Source organism: Odontesthes bonariensis, chromosome 2 (assembly GCF_027942865.1).
Source record: "Odontesthes bonariensis isolate fOdoBon6 chromosome 2, fOdoBon6.hap1, whole genome shotgun sequence".
Classification (NCBI taxonomy): domain Eukaryota; kingdom Metazoa; phylum Chordata; class Actinopteri; order Atheriniformes; family Atherinopsidae; genus Odontesthes; species Odontesthes bonariensis.
Window position 1 is genome coordinate 28,931,099 of NC_134507.1, and position 22,172 is coordinate 28,953,270.

Sequence of the window (22,172 nt, forward strand, 5' to 3'; positions counted from 1 at the left end):
GGCCATCCGCCTCCACCAGCTGGGGTTTGAGAAGACAGAAAAGAGGGGAAAAAAACCCACTGTAACACCATTCAAAGGATACCTGTTGGAACAGGGAAACACGAGTTAATGACCACAATAATGTCACATGTACATAATATCATTTGAGAAATTAAACGGGGGAAAAAGAGAGTAAAGTGAGGAAAGGTGTGACAGATGAGGCCCCCCAGCAGTCTGGGCCTATAGTAGCTTAACTATGGGATGTTTCAGGATCACCTGAGCCATCCCTAACTCCTTGCAGGAGGAGGATTGTTCCTCTCTGACAGTCATTGGAAGGCTGTGGTTCCTCTAACTCTCTCTCTCTATCCACCTGCTGCAGGTACTGTGATGACTCCCAACTACCTGCGCTTGCCCAGAATCAGCGTGTCGCCCTACTGCGACTGCAGCAACAGCGGCAACAACAAGGACGAGTGCGACAAGTTCACCGAGTTTTTCACAGAGAACACCTGCCTCCGTGAGTTTTCCCGCCGTGCAGCTGCTCTTTGATCCCTGATTGTGTTTTCTTCGAACGTATCTGTTCCTCTTTCTATTTTCATCCCCTCTTTTTCCAGCTTTGCTTCCCACATCCCCTCTTTTATTTTCCCATCTCTGCTTCGCTCGGTCTCTCCTCCACACCAAATATATCCAATTGCCTTTGCTTGTATTGTTATCCCGCCGCTTCACAGAGAAACCCGTCGTATTGCACCACAGCACCTGAATGTGTGCATATCTCTTTATATCACTGTGTGTTTGTGTTTGAGCCTAAAAGCCTAAAAGCAGAACTCCTGCTCCAGATCTCTGACAGAAAGCCGCTTTTGCATCCAGCCCTCTTACACAAAGACTTCAATTAACAAACCGTCTCACACAGACGCACTTTTCCTCTCCCACTTCTGCTTTTGTGAAAAATAAGAACGCATGAAAACTCTTAACTTTTGCAGCATATTTTAACAGCAAACCACTGATGCCACTTGAGACTGTTCCTATAAATAGAGGTGACGCATCCAAGCAAAATGACATGAAATTAACATTTTGCAGTCATTTTCTTAGATAGGTAAGCACACCCCTACATTTATCAAACCACAGGTGAGCCCTGGGTTTTTTTAAGCCTCTGAGATCTACAGCAGGCCTCATTGTTTTCTTATCTTCTCATCATCTAAACTGACTGCCCGAGTAAATTCAACACAAAAGCAAAGTATTTGAAACTGAAGAAGTCTCTTAATAGTTATGATCTTTCCACCGTGATAATGCTCAGTAGAGTCACTTTATTTTAGCAATAAAGTCTTTCCAGTTCACAAAAACTGGATGGTATCTCTTGTCAGATAATCTCGAGTGTCAGAATAAAACATCTGAAATGAGAATTTTAATTATTTTAGGCTTGCTGGAAGCTGATTTGATTTGAAAGGAGGATAACACTAGAATTTAATTAACTTGTTTGGGTACACACACCATCTTTTTAGCAATTTAGTGACATCTAGTGGGGAAGTTGTGAATAGCATCCAACTGTCATTCTTACCATCATCTTTGAATATGACCATTGGTCCACCCCATAGTGTGGGAAATCAAGAAGGAATGTGGCTTAATCTTGTGGACTGGAAGCTAAAATACATAAAGCAAGTTCATCTTCAAAACTATGTCACATGGTTCTCTAGATAAGACCGAAGTTATCTGCTGTTACTGTCGTTATGTTGAGTCTTAAATATTATTTTCTACCAAAAAATGCGGCTTGTTGTTTTGGATTGTTGCATAAATAAATATCATCTATATTTGCATAAAGCAAGGATATTTATCTGCTCCTGTGTTGATAAGAGTATTATCAAATATCCCATTTAGGTGCATTTAGTACATATAGAAAAAGGGAAAATATTATGCAATTAATCTTTAGATTAGATAGCGTTAACTATGGGTAATAATGCGATTAATCGTGATTAGATATTTTAACAGCGGACTAAGGTTGACAATCCTATGTTGATAAGAGTATTAACAAATATCCCATTAAGGTGCATTTAGTACATATGTAAAAAGTGCAAATATTATGTAATTAATCTTTAGATTAGATTAGATTAGATTAGATTAGATTAGATTAGTTAGAGTTAACTATGGACAACTATGCGATTAATCGTGATTAGATATTTTAACAGCGGACCAAGGGTGACAATCCTATGTTGATAAGAGTATTAACAAATATCTCTTTAAGGTGCATTTAGTACATATAGAAAAAGTGAAAATATTATGAAATTAGTCTTTAGATTATATTATATTAGATAGAGATAACTATGGATAATAATGCAATTAATCGTGATTAGATATCTTAACAGCAGACCAAGGGTGACATATATATATATATATATATATATATATATATATATATATATATATATATATATATAGATATATGGATATATGTCACCCTTGGAGTTCCATGATAGATTGTATTTAAGGCATGTAAACATGCATGTATGTAAACAATGTCACCACAAACTAGCACAGCTTAGCTTTCTAAATCAGACAAATTGTGTTAAATGCAAGTCTTATCTGAGTAAGAGCCTGATCTAGCCACATATCTTGATATCGTCGACACAAAAGTGAAAATTATCATGAAAAACATTTTGATCGAAGGTTTTGATGAAAATAATGAATCGGAGTGGTCCCAGGGCGGACCCCTGTGGGACGCCCTCGGTCACACCACGCAGCTTGATAAGTAGTTTTCAAACCAGTGGACTGTATAAGAGTCCCATACCGAGAAGGTTTTACTTCACTTAAACACAATCCACAGCACCAGATGTTTTATGTAGGCCAATAAAAGCAGCAGCATATTGTAGCTCGTTGTCCAGATTTTCAATAAAATCATAATACTGTTTATGATACCTCGTTAAGCTTTGTTCAGGAGAAAATTGGCTGTATTTTCAGCTGTCTTAAGTGTGCAGTTGCCTTTTTAATGTAATCAGGTAAAGAAGCAATCAGCCACAAGACAACTGTGTCAGGCAGTCAGTGGGTCACTTCATCCTTAAGCCACTGTGTGCTCCAGAAAATGGTGCGAATAATGAGCTGCAGTCACAACAAGTGAAATGAGCTGCAGCTTGTGTGGGCGGCTTGATTTTCCTCTGTCAGAAGGACGGCGAACAGATGAGAAAACATCAACAAGATGCAGCCTCATTTTCACCAACTCTCTTCTGTTTCACCCTCTCATTCGTCTTCTCCTCTCCTTCTTCTTCTTCTTGGTTTCTCTGCTCTTTTAGCTTTTTACTGTTCGGGGTTAACAAGGTCGGTCTGCAGTAGATAAAAGAGGCCTCTGCAGTCGGCGTGTCTCTTTGTTTCTCACATGTATTGATAAATGCTGGCTTCAAGTGTCAGTGTGAGATTTGTTAGATCAAATAGGGTTAATGTGGGTTAATGCGAGCTCTATAAATCTGTTTGCTCTTATTCACTGTAGGTAGTTGTTTGATGAGCAATTTGGAGGGATACGCCTCCTCCTCAACATATTTTTCCCATTGCAACCCCTTCCTCTTTTGCTTCTTCTCGTCCCGCTCGGGCTTCCTTGTCTGGTCTCAATCTCCCTCCTTTGGTGCCCTGCCTCTTTCTGCTCTCATTAAGCTTGCTCAGCAGTAACTGGAACTGACAACTCTGAAGATCCCCAACACACACAGCAGCTTACAGGGTCATGACTAATAAGAAGCCGGATCATGGACAGAAAAGATGGCTTTTTTGTTCTCCTGCTGTAGTTTAGAAATTGCAGATATTTCTCAACTGAGATGTATCAGAATTCCTCAGGCTTAAAACGGCGATTTGCAACCTATTTAGCTTTTGACCTTATTAAAAAGAAGCCCATAATCTTTGGTTATATTGTCCCATATGTCATGTGATTTACCTTTTATATTTGGTAGAAGCTGTAAGAATATCTAGTCCGGAGATAGCACGTGGAATTCCTATCCTGTAATTTGTCTTACAGCTTATCCGAGTCATAATGTGACTCCCCGGCTGAGATTTATATCCTCTGCTTTAATATTCCGAAGCGACACCGGAGCCTTAATGTATTCAAAGCTTTTCCAGTGCCCATTCCCTGAATATGCAAAGGTCACACCTCCCCAAATAATTCTAGTCTTACAACAAACCTTGTGCATGTAAAGTGAGATATAAAGTGGTAATGCAGACGTCTGTGTGAGTCAAAGTCACACTGCGAACGCCGGGATCTGCTGCAGTGGGAAGATGATATCTTGTTTGTTGAAGTGCACCATGCTGTTTAGGCTGATGGAGGTCACATCAGTGTCGCTCTTCTTTCAGGGGGAAATGGGGGGAAAATTGTTTTTTTTAGTCGGTTTATGTTGCGGTTTGACCCTGAAATCAAAAAGTCTGAGCTTCAAACGATCGGAGATCTTCAAGTTTCTGTTAGCGCTCGTTTACAGTCCTTGTTTTTCCATGTGTGGGTTAATGTTTTATCTGAAATACATCTTTTCACCGGATTTATAACTTCATGGATTAGTTATTGTGAAGCTTGCTATGATTTCTTTATTATAATAACAATAACTTGGACTTATATAGCAAGTTATTATTATAATAATTATAATTATAATAAGGTCGCTTAAAGGGATAGTTCGCCTCTTTTCACATGAAGCTGTATGACATCCCATATTAGCAACATCGTTTATGAACATTTTCTTACCCCCTGCTGCGTCCTGTGAGCCGAGTTCCAGCCTCGTTTTGGCATTGACGAAAGCAGTCCGGCTAGTTTGCTAGGGTCCCGAAAATAAAGCGTTTTGCTTCTCTAAACAATATGCGTTCAAAAGAGTAATACATTTGCATCACAAAATCGTTCTCCAGGAAAAAGTCAGACCTCACAATTGCTCGGCCCTATTTTCTCTCCCTTCGTATCACTGCCTGCTGTGCAGACCAAAGTGTAGACCGAGCAGTCCCCTGCTTCCGAGCAGCAAACACCGTAACAGGCGCGGCTGTCGGCAGGCGGCAGCAGAGAAAATAGGGCCGAGCGATTGTGAGGTCTGACTTTTTCCTGGAGAACGATTTTGTGATGCAAATGTATTACTCTTTTGAATGCATATTGTTTTGAGAAGCAAAACGCTTTATTTTTTAAACCCCAGCCAACTAGCCGGACTACCTTCATCAACGCCAAAACGAGGCTGGAACTCGGCTCACAGGACGCAGCAGGGGGTAAGAAAATGTTCATAAATGATGTTGCTAATATGGGATGTCATACAGCTTCATGTCAAAAGAGGCGAACTATCTCTTTAACAAGAGAAAAGAAGGGGGGAAGGGTAGGGCCGAGGGGGGGTGGGTTTAAGAAGAGTAGGACATGGAGAAGAGATGTGTTTTTAGATTCTTTTTGAACTGTAGTAGAGGGGGGGGCAGAACAGATGTGAAGTGGCAGATTGTTCCATAGGGTAGGGGCAGTTGAACAGAAGGCCCTATCTCCATATGTTTTTAGTCTGGTGCGAGGAACGGAAAGTAGGTCCTGTGACTTGGAGTAGGGGTGGAGGAGATCAGAGATGTACTTAGGTGCGAGTGAGTGGAGAGATTTGTAGGTCAAGAGAAGGATTTTATAGGTGACGTGTGCTCTGACTGGGAGCCAGTGAAGTTGCCTTACTGAGTGGCCCAGACAGGACACCATTGCAGTAGTCCAAACGGGAGGAGAAAAATGAGTGGATGAGGGTCTCTGTTACTGAGTCTTGAAATGTTTCCCAGGTGAAAAAAGGCATACTCTTGATGTGGGACCAAAATGAAAGGGTGGGGTCCAGGATGACACCCAGGTTCCGTACCTCTGCTGTTAAGTTTGAGGAGGTTAGAGGTCAACCAAGCTTTGATTTGCTGCAGGCAGTTGTTGAGTTGCATGGGTGGGAGCTGAGAGGAGGGGTTTGTGCTGATGTACATGTGTCATCAGCATAGCAGTGAAAACTGAGTCCATGGTTACGGATAATTTGTCCTAGGCAAGGCAAGGCAAGGCATCTTTATTTATATAGCGCATTTCATACCACAGGCAACTCAATGTGCTTTACATAAAGACAAGGCATTTAAAAGAACAGCATAAAGCAGCATAAAAACAAGCAATTTAAAGAGAAAAAAAATATAATAAAAATATAAACACAGTTAAAAGCCATCAAAGAAGAGGGGAAAAAGAAAAATATAAACTCAACCATAAGCACACGGAAAGAGAAATGTTTTTAACCTGGATTTAAAGTGCTTACAGTTGGGGCTGATTTCAGTTCTGCTGGTAGTTTGTTCCAGTTGTGTGCAGCATAACAGCTAAAAGCTGCTTCACCGGGTCCAGTTTGAACTCTGGGCTCCACTATCTGACCTGAGTCAGCAGATCTCAGAGCTCTACTGGGTTTATACTCTACCAGCATGTCGTTCATGTATTCTGGACCTAAACCATTCCGTGATTTGTAGACGAGCAGCAGAACTTTAAAGTCTATTCTGTATCTGACCGGGAGCCGATGTAAAGACTTGAGAACTGGGGTGATGTGATGTGATCTCTTTGTTCTGGTTAAAACTCGGGCTGCAGCGTTCTGAATGAGCTGCAGCTGTTTGAGACTCTTTTGGGGGAGTCCAGTCAGAAGACCGTTACAGTAGTCAAGTCTGTTGGAGATAAAAGCATGAATCAGCTTCTCCTGATCTGTTTGGGACATGAAACCCTTAATTCTGGAATATGTTCTTAAGTTGATAAAAGGCTGATTTGGTGACTGATTTGATATGATTGTTGAAGGTCAGGTCTGAGTCTATCAGCACGCCGAGGTTCCGGACTTGGTCTTTAGTTTCTAGAGACAGTGACTCAAGATGTTTACTGCCAGCAAACCTCTTCTCTTTGTTGCCAAACACAATGACCTCAGTTTTTTCTTGATTTAACTGAAGGAAATTTTGGTTCATCCACTTTTTGACTTGCTCTAAACAGTCGCACAATGACTCTATAGGACTGCAGTCATCTGGAGACAGTGCAAGACAGTGAAGAGAAGGGGACCCAGGACAGACCCTTGTTGGACGCCATGGTTAACTGCTGCAGCGATGGAGTTGGAACATTTCAGAGTGATGTATTGTTTCCTGCTTGAGAGGAAATGATACAGAAATGATAAAAAGAGCAAATCAGTCAGAGGCTCAGAGGAAGATCCTCTGAAATTCTGAGGTCAAATCTGTCTCAGCACAGTTTTTTTTCCCTTTCAATCCTTTCTGAGTTCAGTTTTAACCTCAGGTGGTCCTTTATTTTGAACAAATTCTAAGTAGGGATGCACAGCTACATCATTCATGCATCATTATCGGCTGATATTCAGCTTGTTGACTGCAGTTGGCTCATAGATAGCCGGTATTTTTCTTCTCTTTCTCGTTTAGTCATGTAAGCACTGAAAAGTAATTGAGTTGGAAATGGTTTAACTGGCTTTTGAAAATGTCACTTATTGTTATCGTTATTTCTCCAGAATGATTCAGTTGTCTTTTAAAATGCATCTTTCATTGTTTCGCTGGCATTAAAAGGAATTTTCATGACAAAAACAATCATTATTTCTTAGTTTTCCTGTCAAACATATGTTGAAATTCTGTCATTATTTATAGTTGCCCAATCATCTATCCGCGCAGTTTCTTTTTTCTTTAATCCTCTGGATGACTACCATCAAACCTTCAATATGGATTAGTCCATTTTTCCAGTCATCCATTGCTTGTGCTAGTTTTCCTGCAGATATCACAGAATATTTGGCCATTTTCCCTCCACATCCATGGGAACTCCTGCTCAGGCTGAACCCGGCAGTCCATCTCAGCTGCTGATGTTTTCCAGTAGTTGTAATGAGTCATAGCAGAACAATATATGAAGCTAAGCAACTACAAAATGAGTAGAAATAAATATGCAGTCAGAGGTGTCATTATGTCATTTTCAAAAGGAAAATTACCAGGCCTGGGCAAAGATTTAAATGTTTAATCTAATTAATCACATGATTTCCCTGATTAATCACGATTAATCGCATTTGTACGCAAAATCCGAAAATTAATTCAAAAGTAGTGTATAGCCTTTAGCATTTAGTTTTATTTTAAATGTGCTGCCAGAAGAATGAAAGTGCCATAACATTTGTTGTGCAAACACACTTTTAACATCAGCATCTTTCTGTAGTTTTTATGTAGAAGCCTCGCTCCACTGTCTGTTTCCTTGAATGACTTGCTGCTATCAGTTGTGTGTTTTGCCTTTAAGTGATATTTTAGACTGGAACTACTACGGTGAGAAGACAATTCAACTTGGCAGTGTTTACAGATGACTTTGGTTCTGTGGACTCCGCCGTCTGGAAGAACTTTAAAATGAAAATGGCCGAGTAAAAGTTCCGTACCCTTCTCCATGTTTGGTGGATCCGCCGATTACTTTCTTTTCCGGTTCCGCAGCAGACAGCAACAGACTTTTACAAAATAAAAGCCTGTGAACAACAGACTTTTACAATAATAAAACTTGCGTTAATGCGCGATAAAATATTTATCGGCGTTAAATAATTAACAAGTTAAGGCGATAATTACGAGTTAACTCGCCCAGCCCTAAAAATTACATTAAATATTCTACATCATTGGAAACAGTGAAGATAAAGTTAAAATTACACGGTAAAGTGGGTAAAGTTTGAGGTTAAAGTTGGTTTTGGTGGGCAAATTCACATGTAAATACATACATACACTGATTATATCTTGCATATCGCAGTGTTTGCTCAGTCAACAGTGGTTATACATCCTGAATGAACAGAGATAACATTTCCTCTGCTGAGGACAGCCAAAGTCTGGATCTTTGCTTCCATTAGTGCTGTATCCTAAATATAATGCAATAAAGTTTGGTCTGAATGGGGTGAGGTTGAACCAAAGGAAACTGTAAAGATACCTCTGACAGTTTGCTAAATGTTGAGGTTCGGCGTGAATAATCCGTCCGTGTTAGCTGGTGTGTTCAGGACATTGTCACTCAGAATGATGTTAAACTGCTGTGTTGCAGAGCTGATAATCACACAGCTCTGATGCTGAAAGTGCGGTGCCATTCACAAACTGATAATAAAACACTTATCGTTGTGTCTTATTGCAAGTATGCAGGTTTTATAGATTGGTTTGCAATTTGCTTTAAAATTTAGGATTGATTTTGATCTTTAAACACAAAGTCAAAGTAAGCCTTCACTGCTTTCTTGACAAGGACATTAAATATGCAAAGAAAAGAGTCAGACTGACAAAAAAATGATATAAATCCACAGCCGAAATCAGCTATCAGACATCCTTTTTACTCTCCCGCTGTCCACTGTAATTAGGACTTAGGTGAGGAGACAGATGAGACAGAAAAGAGCCCATAACCACTTACAATATGCTCATCAACCTTCTGCTGTCTCAACACAAAGCTACACAATCACATTCACGTAAGCAGAAATTACATACGCACACGCTCGCCAGAGCAAAGTCGCACACAATCAAAGCTGCAGGATATTGACAGAAATGACATATTTCCTGCTGAATATTGAATCTCAGAAGCTCATTTTTACAGCTTTTTATACTTTTATCTTGGCACCAAAGCGTTAAACACATGTTCTGAATGTAAAGATTACAGCCATTCATTTGTCCTCCTCACAGAGCTCCAGCTTGACTTAGTTCAAGACTGATAGTCGTGTTTATTAAATGTGTAAAGTGGAACTAACGTAAAAGGATCTTTGTAGGTCAGGAGGAGTTTAATCAGAAGTCCACACAAGGACGGAAAAGACAACAGGCTGCCGATCTACTGCCAAAGTATCCAGCTGTGTAAAATCCAGTGTCATGTAGCATTAACCGACTTCTTGAAGAAGTCTGAATTCTTATCATTCTAATGGATGCCTGTCAAAGCTGTTATCAGAGGTTAAGCTGCTGAGGTACCTCCCAACCAGCCTGTGAGGGCGCTTTTTCTTCTCGCCTAAAGAAATATGTAAAAGCTCAGCAGGACTTCTGGACCTCTGCCATGCTGCTTTCAGAGAAGACCAGAAAAGGATGGCTCACTTTCCAACACTGCACTGCTATCAATAATTCTTCGTAGTTTTCAGCATCTGGAGGTTGAATTTCGCCAGCTGGTCTGTAGATGCTCGTTTGACCACATTTGCAGAGGTTTTCTGACCTCAGGCTGTAAAAGTCCAGGTGCATGGAAGAGACTTGGAAAAAGTCCTCAAATATGGCCCAAATGTCAGGGTGTCCTCTGTGGATTGGTGCTTATTGTGCTTTAAATAGGGCTAAATTAAGACTCCTGATAACTGGCATATAGGTCATATCAGTCACCAACAAAAGATTATTATTATCATTACCAGATTATCTCCACAGGCCCGGTCCTCTCGTCTCCAATCTGCACATATTCCCCTTAAACCTGCAGTCTGCAAGATTTGTTGTTGTCATACGTAAAGTCCTACTTTTTGGCATTTTAAGATTTTACATGATCTATCAGAACGCTTGAAGTTGAAAACGGTGACCTCCGTAGTCGCAAAATGCAAGAAATGCTTATTTTTTAACCGAAAAATAAAAAGTTATTCAACTTCCTGTCCCGCCCCTTCAAAACACATGAGAACTCGTGCACGTAGACGTGCACGCCAGATGCGCCTACACGACTCCTCATTCATCAACTCACCTGCCATTTGCGATCATGGAAGACACAGTAAGTAGACTAGCCCGTAATAAAGTTCAATAGTCTAGATAAATAAGCGTGGGGACGAGCCTACCTTGTATCGCGCGTGCACAATCGGTGATTGACAGGCAGCAGAGCCCAGCTCGTAATCTGATTGGTTACCTTTTACCGGTCCGGTCTGCAATTTTGTAAACAAACCTGCTGGCTTTGGAGGGACCTAGCGGGACATATAGGGGACCTAGAGAACTAATTTTTTTTTTGTATTGGGGTATTTAATGTACTACTTTCAGAATCCCCGGACAGTTCCAGGCATTATGCTTGAAAAAGAGTTGCAGACTGCAGCTTTAAATCGGGAGCTTCATTTGCACATGGCATTTTTTCTGCTAAATAAGATGCCACAGTGGGGAAAAACCCCACTAATGCACTGATATATAGCTAGTTAGCTGAAGAAATGGACAACCTGATGTTGTATTTATAAATTTAGTGTGGTTACAGAAAACCCTGGAAGGAGGTAGAAGAAACAGCACCAATAAAATGCTGCTAGCTAGCTTACATTTAGCATATCTGGTTAGCATATCAGTTAGCTAGCTACTGCATGAACACATTTTGACTTAATAGTTTCTAGTTCAACTTTAACACCATAGATCAAATATATCTACTTCATGATATAATCAAAAGTTACTTGACTTGATGTCTTTTGGATCAAATGAGCAGCTTCAATAGTCTCATCATCTATCTCAGGAATAACATAAATACTCAACTACATTAGCATCAAATCAAAATTAGTCTACTAAATATTTTATGCCAATATATATATATTTTCCATTGTTAAATTTTCCAGTTTATTTGCTTAAATTCCCACTTAAAATTTCCAACTTTAAAATTTCCCAGAATTTTCCAACCCTACTCGTGCCGAAACTCCGGTTCGCTCTTGTTTTTATCACTTGAGAAAATATTGCAAAGTTAAGTCCAATCGTGTCACGCTCTGAGCTGGAGCTTCATTTGTCACCTATATGCCAACAACCTCCAACTTTGTGTGCCTGACCTCATCTGCCTAACAGACGAAAACCTGGCTGCATAAAAACTTTCTAAAACTGGGCTTTAATGAGTGTTTTCTGATCTAATATGTCAGAAAATCTCAGAGCCTCCAGATGCTCAAAGTAAATTGAGTCTGACTGGTGGCAACATCAAGGGGAGTCGGATCAAACGGCTCTAAGGGCTCTCTGAGGGCTATGAGGACTGGGGGAGCTCCCGAAAAGGCAAGATGCCTTCAAAAATATTCTCTGGTTGCATTCGCACCACAGACGGCAACGTCACTCCACCTGTGTTAGAGGCTAATGTTAAAAGAATCTTGCTTACATGGTCGACGTTTACCAAAGTTTATTTGTTTTGTCACGATAACTTCACATTGACAACACAGTGGTATTGGTAGACCAACCATAGGAGGTGCCCTACAACAGCCATCACAGCAGACGTGGACAGTTCTTGGCCTCCTGGCTGTGGCACCAATCTCAATCCCATATTCAGTGCAGGGTTTCCTGAGGCTGCCGCCTGGGTGTCTTATGATTTTCCCCATCTGCCACAGCAGGTTTTTGCTTGCGATTGGATGGGCTGTTACAGTTTCCATTGCAAAACAGGCTCCCAGTGGTCAGTTTACCCTTCAAGACCTTGCTGTTCCAAGTGCTTAGAGTATTAAAAGTTGGATGGTTGACAACTTTCTCCGACTTAATGAAGAGAAAACGGTGCCTCCAACAGATTTGTGTCTAAGATAATGGAAACTCTCAGTCTCCTTGCTTCTTTTGATAAATCTTCTATCAGGAACCTTGGCTGAGGCTGAGTCAAAGGTTGTCACCTTTGACTCAGCTTCTCCTTTGGATGCTCATGCCCAGGGTTGCATGTGTAAGTGATTCAAATTGGATCTGAAATGCTTCCACACATGGCATTTTTTCTGCTAAATAAGATGACTAAAAAACGTGGGGAAAAACCCCACTAATGCACTGATATATAGCTAGTTACCTGAAGAAATGGACAACCTGATGTCGTATAAAATTTAGTGTGGTTACAGAAAACCGTCTGGAAGGAGGCAGAAGAAACGGCACCAATAAAATGCTGCTAGCTAGCTTACATTTAGCATATCTGGTTTAACTGTTAGCTAGCTACTGCATGAACACATTTTGATTTAATAGTTGCTAGTTAAACTAAAGATCAAAGATATCTACTTCATGATATAATTAAAAGTTACTTGACTTGATGTCTTTTGGATCAAATGAGTAGCTTCAATAGTCCCATCATCTTTCTCAGGAATAACATAAATACTCAACTATATTAGCTTCAAATGAAGATTATTCTACTATATCTTTTAGACCAATATATATCTCTATATATATATAGAGATATATATCTTCCATTGTTACATTTTGCAGTTTATTTGCGTAAATTCCCACTTAAAGTTTCCAAATTTGAAATTTCCCAGAATTTTCCAACCCTACTCGTGCCAAATCTCCGGTTTGCTCTTGTTTTTAATCACTTGAGAAAATATTGCAAAGTTAAGTCCCATCGTGTCACGCTCTGACCTGGAAGTTATTTGTGCATTTTTTTAAAATCCCGTCTGTGATTCTTTGTAAATCTCTTGAAACGTCTGCAGTGCTCACAGCGTTGCTCATTCAGCTCCTCCGGCCACTTTTTAAGATCCTGGTTTGGGCTTTTAAAGCTCTGCACGGACACATCAGAGATGTTTTCCATCAATACATCCCCAGCAGGTCCCTGAGGTCATGTGATCGGGACCTGCTGGCTGAGAGCTAAAGGAGGATATTTATCTTTAAATGTGCCGTACGAATAAGATTTTACTTGCTTGCTATAAACCGGACAGCCTGGTAGTATATCTCAAGGACTCACCAGAGTCGATGTCAGGGGGAGTATTCCCCGTCCTGTAACTCCCAGTCCTTCCCCTCATTTTAAAGTTTTAGAAATGATCAGATTGTTTGTTTGTTTGTTTGTTTGTTTTATTCAGTCACACAGTAAACAACAAATGTGTTCAGTACAATCACAGCATTTTTTTAAGTGACTGAAAAGACCTACAGGCTGAAGCGTAATGCTTTTATTTAAGCCTGTCCTGTTGAACAAAATTAAGCTACCCATCAACATATATTTTTACAAATACTAAAGTAAGAAAAATAATAGTAAAAAGAAAAAAAGACCAAAAACAGAATTGCATCCAATAAAGTCAAAAATAGAAGAATAATGAAGCAAAATCATAAATAAACACAAAATCCTTCACAAATTATAAATACTTGTAGCCCTCAAAAATTGCTTTAGAAACCATCCTTTTAAAAACCAAAAATGTACAACAATTTCTTACATTTATATATAGATTCAGATGGTTTAAAGAGTTTCTTGAACCGACTACCATCAAAAAAGCCAAAAAAGAGTCTTTATAAGCAGTTCTGTAAGAGAACTGTGAAAAACGCCTCTTATAATCAAAAGCAGAACCACTCTACAACTTATAGAAACCATGTCTGATAAGTGAAGATCGTTGGTTTTCTCTTTTTAAAGAAAAGTGACAAATATTAGGAGGGTTTTTTTGCAGTGTGATTTATTTGGATCTGGCTCACGGACGGTTTTTCTATTCGACATCAAACATCTTGCAAAAACAAATAGCGAGAAGCAGCGACCTGATGCTGATCCTCATGAAGACACAACCAGGAGTCTTCACAAATGTACGCATGCATATTTCAGTGGGGTTAAAGGCCCGTTATGCAGATTAGCTCTGCCTTCCTTTACCACAGCATCAGGGTCACGATTCACAGTCGGAGGGAAGAATATCATTACGTTCAAAAAGCAGCTCTGTAAAGCTCAGCTTTCCTCTGATGTGTGCATGGAAGGCTATTAATAGGGCTGCTAATGGACTCCAATGGTAAATAGCCACATCAGCACTCAGGTTTTTGACGGTGAGGTGAATTTATAATGTGGGGAAGCGATAACAAAGCCTAAGTACCCTCTAACTCTCCTTTAATTGTGGTTTATATTGGTGCAATATAAAGTTTTATTCTAACACGGGGACTAACAAGCTTGCGATTCATGATAAGACTCGGGTGGGTGCTAAACCGACCGGCTTGAAATTCTGCTGCGACAGACTTATACTTCACCAGCTCAGCTCATCTCAAACAGACTCACCAGGAAGCAGATGATGACGAATAACTTTTCTCTCTCATCTTCCCTTTTATAGGCAACGCCATCCAAGCCTTTGGGAATGGGACAGATGTCGGGGTGTGGCAGCCGATGTCCCCGGCCCAGACCACCACCACAACCACCGCCCCCAACCAAAGAAACCGCGACCGCAGCTCCAACACCGTGGACGGCCACATGAACATCGACCCCGGCATGTACCCCTTCTGTGGCAACGTACAGGTGAGCTGTGCTCAGAGGACGGGCGTGTTCGAAGGCTCGAAAGTTAAAGCCAGGCCGGGTCACACATGGAAAGAAATCTTTGAAGTCGGGCTGGGCAACGATTAAAATCTTTAATCTAATTAATCACGATTAATCGCATTTGTACGCAAAATCCAAAAATGAATCCAAAAGTAGCGTATAGCTTTTAGCATTTAGTTTTATTTTAAATGTGCTGCCATATGAATGAAAGTGCCATAACATTTGTTGTGCAAACACACTTTTAACATCAGCATCTTTCTGTAGTTTTTCTGTAGAAGCCTCGCTCCACTGTCTGTTTCCTTGAATGACTTGCTGCTATCAGTTGTGTGTTTTGCCTTTAAGTGATATTTTAGACTGGAACTACTACGCTGAGAAGACAATTCAACTTGGCAGTGTTTACAGATGACTTTGGTTCTGTCGACTCCGCCGTCTGGAAGAACTTTAAAATGAAAATGGCCGAGTAAAAGTTCCGTACCCTTCTCCATGTTTGATGGATCCGCCGATTACTTTCTTTTCCGGTTCCGCAGCAGACAGCAACAGACTTTTACAGAATAAAAGCCTGTGAGCAACAGAGTTTTACAAAATAAAAGCCTGTGAGCAACAGACTTTTACAAAATAAAAGCCTGTGAGCAACAGACTTTTACAAAATAAAAGCCTGTGATCAACAAACTTTTACAAAATAAAAGCCAAAAAAAAAAACGGTTCGAGTCCCGCATCGGACGGCCCTGTGCTGTGTGTTGTTCCCCCTCTCTCTGCCCCCTGCTTCCTGTCTCTCTGAACTTTCCTATCCATTAAAGGCACAGAAGCCCCAAAACATAATTGAAAAAAAAACCCAAAAAAACATGTGTTATTGCGCGATAAAATATTTATCGGCGTTAAATAGTGAATAAGTTAACGGCATAAAAACGAGTAAACTCGCCCAGCCCTACTTTGAAGTATTTAAAGATGTCTCAAGTTTTGCTGCCTTCTCACCCTCATGTGTTTATCTATTTTTGCTGCACCGCCTTTTCATCCCGGGGCTCACTTTTTTATCTCCTGTAACTTTCACACGCCGCCTTGGAATACAACATTTGACAAATCAGGCTGATATTTTTTGCCATAATTCAGTCTTGAAATGATTCGAGTCTTCGCTCTGCTTCAAAACCAAAAGATCTTTGTGACCTTATCAGATTTCATCTGTTAAATCAAACCTGAGGGTTCGTGTAAATTTAAATTTTTAAATTTTGTGAGCCGGTCAGCACTTCGGTATCAGACAGAGGACCAGTCATCTGTCTTTGTCACGAGTAAAAACAATGCCATTTTGTGTTGGAAACAAATTACTAAACTTTTTATTTATGCACAGTATTGTACAAAAGTCCTGATTTCATTAAATTTTCCTTCCAGGCAGCAGACTTTCTGTAATCTTTTAAAGGGTCCTGATCAATAGTTCAGCTTTCTGAAGGTCTTTCAAAGTTTTTCTTTGGGCATTTTCTGCTTTTTTCACCCATTTTCAGTCCAGTCCTTGTACCTGATGTGTTTTTTCTTTCTTAACTCTGACCTATGAACCATTCAGGCAGGAAAAGGCTCCTAACTCAAGGGATGAACCAGTGTTGTGTCCACACAGAACAGTAGGGGTGGGCGATATGGAAAAAATGTTGTATCACGATTTTTTTGCATAAAATCACGATTTCGATTTTTTATCACGATCTTCCATCCAAAAAAAAAAAAAGACCAATTACAGTAGAGTTAAGTCGACATGCTGAACCACAGAAGAGCTAAGGAGTAAAAGAAAGAATTTGGCAGTCAACACATTGTAATTCAACTGTAACCCAATTCAAGATGAAAAATAATGATTTAATTAATGACATCTGACACAGTGAGAGTGAAGCAACCGGAAATAGAAAAACGAACCACTGATGACGACTTGACTCCACCTCATGATGCCATTTAGCAACAGATGAGCAACGCTGCATGTTCATTTACTGCAGCCACAGTCACGCACTGCCATCACCAGAGCGCCCTAAAGGAATACTTTTCAACTGTGTAATGTTTGTCACGGTCGCGGTGCATCCCTTTTCTCTTGCACCGTAGTTAGCTTGTGAGCTAGCCGCTAGCTTTTACAGCTAGCGGCTAGCGGTTTCCTCATCCGACCCGAGAGTGCTGCTGCAGGCCGTGAGTTTCTGCCGTGCGCCGCTATGGATGTGCTGTGGATGGTGCCGCTGCTGCTGTTCCCATTCCTGATGTGGACCAGCAGCAGTGATTTAGGGTAGAAGAAAACCCGAACCAATTCCAAATTACAGAGGTGGATTTCCTCTTCTTCACCAGCTCGTCGGCTTGGCTTTCAGCCATGGCTGTCCATGCGTTTTCTAAGTTTTTACAAACACAACATGGAGGCGTGTAAGAAAGTGTCACGACGCACAGTTCACTATGATTGGTCGGTTAGGTTAAGGACGGGAACCAGCATTAAAAAAAAACAAAAAAACATTGCGCTGATTGGCAAAGGCGATCTATACGGTTTCTCTAATTTGGTAGAGCGCCTGCAATTCTCCACTCTTCCTCGCCAGTCACGATTTTATATCGTCAGATCGCGCACCCCTACATAACAGACAACTTAGCAAAGAAGCCATTTTAAACTGGATCTTTAGGCACTTTGTTCCCAGCAGCCTGTCACAGAGACACATCATTTGTTCCCATTTCTTTAGCTGCATCTAGACTTAGACTTTGACTTTCTTTTATTGTCATTGCACAAAAAACACAGGTGAGTCTTGACAACGAAATGTCGTTACTTGGCTTCCGGTCAACAGCGCTAAGATTTTGAATGCTATACAGTACTTTACAATATTTATATGTTATGTATTATTATATTATATATAATATGTTATTATATGTTATATGTTATGTATATTTATATGTTAAATATCTGTGAAAAACAGCAAAGATAACACAGTCTGACAGACAGAAAACAGGATTTCTGCAGCAACAAGGTGATTCCCAAAGAGCTGTTAGCTGAAAACTTGGCATATCTCAGCATGGTGTGCAGTGTGTCCTTAAAACATTTGAGGAAACTGGACGAGTGGAGGACAAAAGAAGAAGTGTCAGGCCTAAAGAACTATCTACAGCAGATGAACAGGATCTGAAAGTGATGTCCTTAAGAAAGAGGAAAAAATCCAGCAAAGACCTGACACAGGAGCTGAGAGATGCATCTGGACCTTCAGCTGATCCATCTGCTGTTGGCCCAAGCCTCATCAGAAATGGGCTCCATGGAAGGGTGGCTGTCAAGAAGCCGTTCTTAAGGAAGGGAAACAGGAAGAAAAGGCTGAGCTGTGCCAAAGGACACAAGAAGTGGACTGAAAATCAGTGGCAGCAGGTCTGATGGAGGGAGGAATCCTCCCCAGAGCCCGGAGCTCAACATTACTGAAGCAGTGTGGGATCATGTTGGCAGAGAACGGAACAAAAGGCAGCCCACATCCAAAGAAGAGCTCTGGGATGTCCTTCAGGAAGCCTGGAGAACCAACTGTTTCCTTGTTATATTTACCTGTAAGGCCACTGAGTGTTTGATAAGGCTGAGACTGGATCTGTCAGTTGGAGCAGCTGCTCCTGCTCTGCAGGAACAAAAGATTTCTGGCTGATGAAACAGAGGGATGGCTCATAGTAATCCTGCACAGCGGTGATGGCTCCTCCTGGGAAGGAAGTGATGCTGATACTGTAATGTAATGACGCTGTAACCATGATGCAGCATCATAAAACCACTGGAGTTATTATTTACAGAGGCTCATAGTGAGTCTTTTCAGTGTTTTAAAGCAGAAATCCACTTAAATCGTATCATTTTTATGCTTTTTGATAGTGTTGGAACGGGGAGTTTTTAAAAATGCTCCAATCTACAAATTCAACTCATAAACAACATAGTTTTAAAGCTACCTGAATGGACTTTTTTCACCTTTAACCTCATTATGTTAGAATGAATTTCCTCATCCAGCAGACACACAGAGCAACTTCAGCAGGAATGACTCCAATAATCTGTCTGCTTTTTAGTTTTTTGTCTCTTTTGGGAGGAATTAATCCGCCTTTTTTGCTGGTCAAAGTAACACATGTTCACCAGTCACTTTGTATGAAGGACTTTCTGCAGTTTTGTGCAAGCTTTAGCACCACTGCTTTTATAAGAAAGAGTTAACGGCTTTGTAAAGCTGACTCTTTAAAGCTCTGCACCTGATGGCAATGCAGATTCCATCAGTCAGTTTTTCCAAAATAAAGATGAGTCAGTCCAGCTTTAAAGGCGGAATCCCAGTACAGTATAGTAAATTGATCACTGTAACAGGAAAATAACAAGCCAAGCTACATTTCTGCAAAGCTAATATAAATCTTAGGGCTGGGCGAGTTAACTCGTTAATTATTTAACGCCGATAAATATTTTATTGTGCATTAACGCAGGTTTTAGAATTATTATTATTATTTTTTTTAAATGTATTTTTTAATTAGTTTTTGGGGCTTTAATGGATAGGAAAGCTCAGAGAGACAGGAAGCAGGGGGCAGAGAGAGGGGGAACGACACGCAGCACAGGGCCGTCCGATGTGGGACTGAAACCGGGTTTTTATTTTGGCTTTTATTTAAAAGTCTGTTGCTGTCTGCTGCGGAACCGGAAAAGAAAGTAATCAGCGGATCCACCAAACATGGAGAAGGGTACGGAACTTTTACTCGGCCATTTTCATTTTAAAGTTCTTCCAGACGGCGGAGTCGACAGAACCAAAGTCATCTGTAAACACTGCCAAGTTGAATTGTCTTCTCAGCGTAGTAGTTCCAGTCTAAAATATCACTTAAAGGCAAAACACACAACTGATAGCAGCAAGTCATTCAAGGAAACAGACAGTGGAGCGAGGCTTCTACATAAAAACTACAGAAAGATGCTGATGTTAAAAGTGTGTTTGCACAACAAATGTTATGGCACTTTCATTCATATGGCAGCACATTTAAAATAAAACTAAATGCTAAAGGCTATACACTACTTTTGGATTCATTTTTGGATTTTGCGTACAAATGCGATTAATCAGGGAAATCATGTGATTAATTAGATTAAACATTTTAATCGTTGCCCAGCCCTAATAAATCTATATGAAAGATCTAAATATTTCTCCTTCATTCTGACGTCAGAAACCATTTTTTCCTCCTCTTCATTTGCTGTTTGGTTAGCTTCAGGAAAACCTACTTGACTCTGGTTTTAGCTGAAAAACAACCTTCTAAGGTTTCTGTTAATGTTCTTTATGTTCTTTAAAGCTTCACAGTTTAAAAACATTGAGATTTGTTTAGTTGAAACAAGAAATCTGTGATCTCTGACAACTGATTATGATCACAAATAAGATTTCCTCGTCTTGGTTTCCTCCGTTTTCCTTCTTTGGGTTCTTAGTGTTTTCTTTCTAGTCTCTTTTGTTACGGTTTTCCTCTGCTGTTATTCTTGCTTTTGTTTTATATTTGTCTGTCGTCTTAGTTGTGTCTGGTGTTTGTCTTTCGGTCCTGGTGTCAGTTTAGTTTATAGTTTCTTTAGTCTGTATTTCCCATATTCAGCAGTTCCTCAGCTCCCTGACCAATCCAAGACGGAGCGGAATCCACCGTAACACTTACGAGAAGAAGCATTTTACACCGTTGGGAAGTGATGCTAAGAAAAAAAGACATAAATAGCATGTTAGTCACTCCACTCAGTGGTTTCCTGCTCCAGGCGGTGGTCATTGCTGTCAGTCAGCGGGGGACAAAGAGATCATCAGAGCATAAAAGAATGTGCTGCAATCAGCAGCAAAAAAAGTAAATAACAGAGGTGAGATGATGCAGCACGGAGGTGCGTCCGCTGGGTCTGAGTGGAGAAGAAAGTGTAATTTACCTGAGATATGAGCTTTAATGGGGGGAAAAACAACATGGAAACAACTGGAAGTGAATCAACTTCACTTAGAAAATAAATCAGGACAGAAGATTACGTTAAAATGCTGATCAAAGAAAATGAGTCGGCCATCTGTTTTGTGTCTGTGGACAGTGAGTAAAAATGGAAGATGCATCGTTGTTTAGCTGAGTCAGAGGAAAAATCGGTTTGTGACGGCAGGATAACAAACAGCGGTTCTGAATTCTGACCTTTTAATGGCCGAACACTTTTGCTCAGATTGTGTCAAGTTTCACAAAGAAAACTCTATAATTTAACAGTTTTGTCCCACAAACATGCAGTCATATAAAACACAAAGTACACTTTCTTTAATTTGACATTTTACACATAATTTATTTAACGAAAGCTAAGTCCGTCCTTACGGCTTTCATGGAAATTGTGGAAATGAGAAGCAGCCAGGGGCTGCTAGTCAAGTACAACTGATTAATTTATCATCAGTAAGTGTGAACACCTCTAAGAAAGAAATGCCAAAGAGCTACATCTCAGACTCTCCAGGCCTCAGTTAGCATGTGTTTTTTTTGTTTTTTTAAAACACATCTTTATTGCTTTTTCAAATTATACACGAAAAGCTTTGTACAGAAACATGAAAGCGCCTTATATTACACAGAACGTGGTGAACAAGCAAACAAACAACCATACAACAGCAAAAAAAAAAAAAAACAGTGAAAGAAAGGAAAGAACAAAAAAAAATAAACCAGGAAAACCTGAAAAAATCTATTCAAAACAGATTAATATTAAGTACAGACAAGGACCAAAACAAAAAGAAACCATACAACGACATTAAAAGCTCAAATTTGTTCATCAGTTAAAGGGATAAGCAGATATCCAGGTATTACAGTGTTACTATGATGTTTAGTTGGTTTCATAACTCAGGTGTGGCTCCCACTAGGAATGTCAGAAAAGATAAGTCCATAGAGGCCCTTGTGTAGAGTCTGTGCACTCTCCATACCAATATAATCTAAAAATAGATTCCAAGTTTTATGAAATAACAGAGGTTTGTCCTTAAGCCAGTAGGTCATTGCTTCTAAGGGACTCAGTTAGCATGTTAAAGTTCATGACAGCACAGTTAGAAACAAACTGAACAGGTACGGCTTGTTTGGAAGGGCTGCAGGAGAAAGCCTCTTCTCTCTAAAAAGAACATGGCAGCACAGCTTAGGTTTGCAAAGCTGCATCTGAACAAACCACAAGACTTCTGGAACAACGTCCTTTGGACAGACCAGACCAAAGTGGAGATGTTTGCTCATAATGCACAGCAGC

At 40.2% G+C, this 22,172-nt stretch overlaps 1 protein-coding gene across 2 annotated transcripts in view; it reads left to right on the forward strand.

Moving 5' to 3' along the window:
• gfra1a (gdnf family receptor alpha 1a) overlaps positions 1-22,172 on the forward strand; it is a 167,721-nt gene that overhangs the window by 126,960 nt on the left and 18,589 nt on the right. For both annotated transcript variants that reach the window (XM_075480989.1, XM_075481000.1), the window contains 2 exons: positions 359-493; positions 14,817-14,998. In XM_075480989.1, the coding sequence (XP_075337104.1) occupies positions 359-493; positions 14,817-14,998 (317 nt within the window). The remainder of the gene's footprint in view (positions 1-358; positions 494-14,816; positions 14,999-22,172) is intronic.